A 5,763-nucleotide genomic window follows, 5' to 3' on the forward strand; every position below is an offset into this window, starting at 1 on the left:
GTGTGGGGTAGGTAGGTGGGAAGGCTGTGTATGGGGTAGGTAGGTGAGTAGGTAGGTGGGAAGAATGAATAAGTCTGGCTGCAGCATTCATATTAATATTATATACAGTACAGGCTCTATCTATAAAACAAGGAATCTGACATTCCCTCAAACATTCTATAGTAGGAATCTATTACTGCCACTGAAGCACATGGACCCGGAGGTTTCCCAAAAAGGAATGTTTCAGAGAATGTCTGATTCCCTATTTTATTATGATATTTTGATTTGCGCAGAATACGTTTTTGATGATCATTTCCATATGAATTCCTAATTAAATGCCATCCATTGAGTGACAGGATCCGCATTCCCTACAACTTGTCCTTCCGTTTATTAGTTATATACAGCGATGGGTATAGATGGTCGAATCTTCTGAAATTATTTTCAGTGAACTTTTTCTATGAAATTCAACTCAACGTTTGAAAGCAATTGTCTAAAACATTGAATCAATATGTTATTACAAAGGTATAATTTACCCTTTAAGGTCCATTTTCAGTAAAATGCGGTGACTGGGGGTCACTATGGAGGGATTCAGGCCCCAGCAAAGACTGATAGATACATTAGAATTGATATTTTTTTCTTTCTTTTTGTAATAAAAATGTGTGGGGTCCCCCAATTTTTTTTTAAAGGTTAAGGTCCCCTAGAATCTGGGTTGCCAACAAAGGAAAGGGGACAAAATTTACATCCCTACAATGTGACCCCAGTATTGTGGGTGTTTTCGGATGATTTCGGAGCTTATTTGAAATTTTGAAGCCCCTCAAACCCCCCCACACACACACACACACCACCACCACCACCACCACCCTGAGAAATGAGTACGGGGTTACATATCTCTCACCCATTCCAAAAACATTCCCCCTGTAGAATAAACATTTTTATTATTATTCTTTACCTAATACCTTTGCAGGTCCAGGGATGTCCAAATAGAATATCCGATGATGTTCAACCAATTCATCTCTGCTCCCTACTACACAATGATATAAGGTCTGGCTACCTGGGCAGAGCTCCTGTCATTGCGTTCTGCAAGGGTAGCTGAGGACAGCTGTCCTCCCTTGCTCTCTTGCTGGATTGGCTAAATGCAATGGCAGGAGCTTCACCCTTGTGACTGTCCAGTAGGGAGCAGACAATGATGGACCACTCAGTCTTTGTGGTTCATTCTATTTAAACAACACTGCAAAGATAAGTATTAGTTAAAAAAAAAAGAAGAAAAAACATTTTATTCCATGGGGTGCTTTCTTTTTTTTCCTAGAGTAAAAGTTTTTTCTAAGCAAATTTCTCCTAAGCAGTGAAAAAAGTGAAATGGAGAGATTCAGCTTTTATAGCAAAATTACTTTCCCCAGAATCATTACCCTTCTCCCATTGGCTGATATTCTGTTCTCAGCGAACGGTCACAACACTGGGATCTCACCTGATGGCACAGGGTGAATCACTGAATGTAGATGGGGGATGACCTGACTGGGAATTATGTCCAGGCCCAGCCCGGGTGCTGATGAGTGCACATAATGGCCCCCGTCCATGGCAGATCCTGCAAGGCAAAGAACATATTCTTGTTGTTTTGACTTTCCTTGAATTATTGTATTTCATACACAGCTTTGTAAATGCTCCCTCTAGTGGTCATTGTCTGTGTTCCATTGGGGAGATTTTCTTACACTTCCTGTCCTGGAGTAATACAGGAGGTGAGGGAACACTCAATGTCCCTATTGGAAAATTTCCTTTCTATTCAAGTTCTGGGGACAACTGTATTATTTTGGATTTCTGACATTTGCTGTTTCTTCATCTCACACTCCAGCCCTGCTGTACAGGGCCTACAAGGGGCTGATAAGAGGTCACATCTCAGATATTAACCCTGATTCTGGTATATAAAATATTGATTTAAAATTGTATTACAATGACTGCGATTTCATCATTTCTATAGAATCGTCCTACCACATTACTCGTGACTACTAAATTGTTCATTTCACAGTAAAATATATTTGGCCCAAAACTCCTCCCCCCATCCCCAGGGGTGAACTCAATGTAATTCATTAAATAGTTTTGCTACAATAAAAGTCAGGGGCCACCGCACCTCCCAGCAGCATCTCCTGCAGCAGGCTGTCAATCTTTGCCATCCCGAGGAGCTTGGCGAATTGGACTTGTTCAATCATTTGCCAGGTGATGCTCTGCAGGGGCGGGAGGAGGAGGAGGATGTCACTGAACCGCCCCCGAGAATCATATTGACGATCATTAATGTAATCCTCCAGGTTCACCTGCACCTGGAAGCGCATGTTCTTCACTTTGCTGGCATCGCTCAGACCCTTACAATCTGCAGGACACGAAAACGATGAAAATTGGAAATGATTATTGAATTCCGGGCATGGTGTGTAGAAGGAGACAACATAAATATTGAAATATCACATTGGAATGTAAAAGAATCTAAAAATATAAAATTTACTACAAAGATTGTCTGCCCTGCACCCCTTATCTCACCGGGGTCAAAGAATATGATGGCTTTCAGGCAGGCGTATTCATTGTCGTCAATCTGGATCTCCCGCAGCGGTTTCACCAGCTCATCCAGTATCCTCACAGCTACGCGGGCGATCTCCAGCTCCGGGCACTGCATGGGGATGATGAAGTCGTTACCTAACAGAGGAGAAGATTGGTCAACAGAAAACCCAAAAAAGATCAATATAAAAGCAACAATGTAACTTTGACTCCAGTAACAGGAACTGTCCAGGATTTAATGATTGGATCACCGGATTTTCTCTAGGAGCCATCTGATAACATCTGATGTTTCAATATTTGAAAAAAAATGTATATAGGGAATTTAAGCTTACCGAGCAGCAGGAAGTCTTGGTACGGCAGGGAGCGTTTGGCGACACCCAGCAGGAGATGAGCTCCTGCATGTGCTCGTAGCAGCGCCACCTGCAGGCAGACAGAGGAATTAAATCGGTTAATTCCAGAAAAAGCCTTAGATGCACTTTATTTCCTATTTTAGAACCACAGAAGGATTTCTCATGTATGAAGTGAGATTGCAATATAGAAATCACAACCAGCAATAGAAAACCAGCCTTTTTGTAATTCAATATAATTATTTATTAAAACTCTTGCCCCGCTGAAGAATTGCCCTATGATTGCCTGGCCATGTGACTATGGTAAGCTGCCCCTCCCACCTTCACTTATGTGTGTGACTTATCTCAATACCTACAGAACAGGAGCAGGTAAGAGTTTGCTAAAAGCCTCAAGCTGAACATGGAAGCCCCTCAGATAAAGTGTAAGCAGAATGAGCTACATGGAAAAGTCATAGAATAATGATGAAGTCAGGTAACCAATCCTTCACATGTGTCACCTGGTCATCCAGAGGAAGCTCACAGAATGCTGGGATGTGCTTCGCCCACTCCACCAGCAGAAGGAGCTGTTGTTTCATTGACTCGCAGACATCATTGATTGTTGCTACTTTTTTCATGGATATGTCACCACTGTGCATGGGGCTCAGGGAGGAAAACTGTAAAGAAAAGAGGGGGGTCAGTGATACAGCAAACAGTCAGCCCCCAAATACCTGCTAATGTAATTATGAGGGGTTCCCACCATCCATTCACCTGAAATTCAATAGTGAGCCAATTTTTTCTAGAAGTACAGCAGGTGACATTCACATAGATGACCTGACACCCTTACAACCTCTGTGTTGGTGCTGTCACATCATACCAGAGCAGAATTGCAGGCAAAGCTTCCTTCATGGTTATTAGCTCCATGACCACTAGATGTCGCTGTGTATCAGGCATTAGAAGATAATATTGTCTGCCTGATCTTCATACTGCAGATCAAATCCAACAAAGTTCACAGACATGTGCAGAGCATCAAGTACCATTGCCAGAGCTGCAATCCATCATTGTGGAGGGATCCAAAATTATTAACAATTTCAAAGCTGCAAAGGTATAGGGTGCTATACAACAGCCCTCCAGCAGAGCAGAGTATTTCAGGAGAGGAGAGTTATAGAGGAAGGAGCAGAGTCCTCCAGCAGAGTATTTCAGGAGAGGAGAGTTATAGAGGAAGGAGCAGAGTCCTCCAGCAGAGCAGAGTATTTCAGGAGAGGAGAGTTATAGAGGAAGGAGCAGAGTCCTCAGAGCAGAGATAAATGGAGAGCAGAGTGTTCAGTTAAAGTTCTTTAATATCCCTCATGGATATTCCAGGTGTGAATGGATTTGGATATGACAGGTCACATGGTCTGTCTCACCTGTTGCGTCATGGCTTCTGCTTGTGTCAGGACACTGATAGATAAGGATCCGTTGTCCTCGTAGCTGTTCCTGCGCATGCTGATCCGGTCCCGCTCATTCTGCACCGCTGTAATGGGAAAGTGATATCAGTTCAGTGCCAGGATTTGCCCCAACCCCAGGACATGAAGGGGTGATGGGCAGGGCTGCCATTGTGTGCAATATTTTCTTTGATTTCCAGAAGCTGGAATGTTTCTGAATTGCTGGAATATTACAAGTCGTGTATGTAAAGGATTTAAGTCCCAGATCGAAGAAATATCAAACCATTGGATTCAGGGTTACAATATTTCTGGGGTCCCGTTTTCTGACACTACCCTATCCGTCTGTCATACCAGCTTTATTACATGTAATCATGACCTCATCAGATTGCTGCTGCAGCTCCTTCACTGTCCAATCACAGGCTGGGGGCGGGGAGATGACCAGGCTATATAGGTTAACTTCAGTACAGAATAGTCAGGTCACAAACCAGGGTGAGCTGTGTAATTCCCAGAAATGGATTGACAGACATAAAAAACCTTTGATAGAATACCAGCTCATAAATATATAATAATTACATGTAGGCTGGGTGTTACCTTCCCTGTAAACAGTAGATATATTGTAGCCTACCCCTTAATATCTCGAAAATTTGAAAAAAAAGGGGAAAGAGGGGTTTCTTGATAGGCTCAATCATTTATATGTAGATAGTACAAAACGTTCAAACATTACATCGTGGTATAATCCTCCAATTAAGTGATACAAAGTCAAAGAACATAACAAAATCCTTGTTAACCATTTATAGAACATGGGGTTTTCAGGACTTGGTACTAGACAAAAACCAACTGCATATTTGAACTTGGAAATAGAAAATAAAGTGCAGGTATAACAAGTTTTTGTGATAATCAGACCGGATCTGGGGTCCCGACGCGTTTCGCCAGGAGGAAGAACCCGTGAAAACCACAAGTAGATTGTTTTCAGTATATCTTGTCAGAATACAAATAGAAAGAACAACTGGTAGGAAACGGGGACCAACATAAGAACTGTTATGCTGATCCAAAGGCTTCAAATTCTGGATTTACTGACCCAAAACATTTATACAAATTAAAGGTTCTGCCAGGCAACACCATTTCTAATGCAGGTTCTGGGTCTCTAATATAAAGCTTTATATAGACTGATCCTCCAAATACCATAACTGTGAGATTTGGGCAGCCAATCAGCAGAGCCCCCGAAAACCACTGAAAGGGTTTATCCGCCATCCACCAAACACTGAAATTACAGTGGACTGACCCAGCAATCTCCTCCAGTTATTGGTTGGTGGCGTCACACAGACTGACCAATCAATACTTTTTCTCACTTCAAAGGCCAGCAGGAACTGGGATAAAGGTCTGACCCTCCTGGGCTAATATTGACCACCAGATAAACTCATCCTACCCTGAGATCCATAGGACGGTGACACCGCGGTGCTGGGGAAAGGAAAAGTTACTCTGTATTAGTTAAAGAAAAA

At 42.5% G+C, this 5,763-nt stretch overlaps 1 protein-coding gene across 1 annotated transcript in view; it reads right to left on the reverse strand.

Annotated features, from left to right (window-relative positions):
- The window catches only part of LOC140337969 (hepatocyte nuclear factor 4-beta-like), a gene marked incomplete in the record, with an annotated part of 17,415 nt that overhangs the window by 1,623 nt on the left and 10,029 nt on the right, over positions 1-5,763 (reverse strand). Inside the window, 6 exon segments of the mRNA XM_072421874.1 lie at positions 1,445-1,561; positions 2,102-2,338; positions 2,503-2,655; positions 2,850-2,937; positions 3,362-3,517; positions 4,247-4,353. Coding sequence (XP_072277975.1) covers positions 1,445-1,561; positions 2,102-2,338; positions 2,503-2,655; positions 2,850-2,937; positions 3,362-3,517; positions 4,247-4,353 — 858 coding nt within the window.

Source organism: Pyxicephalus adspersus, chromosome 9, assembly GCF_032062135.1.
Source record: "Pyxicephalus adspersus chromosome 9, UCB_Pads_2.0, whole genome shotgun sequence".
Taxonomy (NCBI): Eukaryota; Metazoa; Chordata; class Amphibia; order Anura; family Pyxicephalidae; genus Pyxicephalus; species Pyxicephalus adspersus.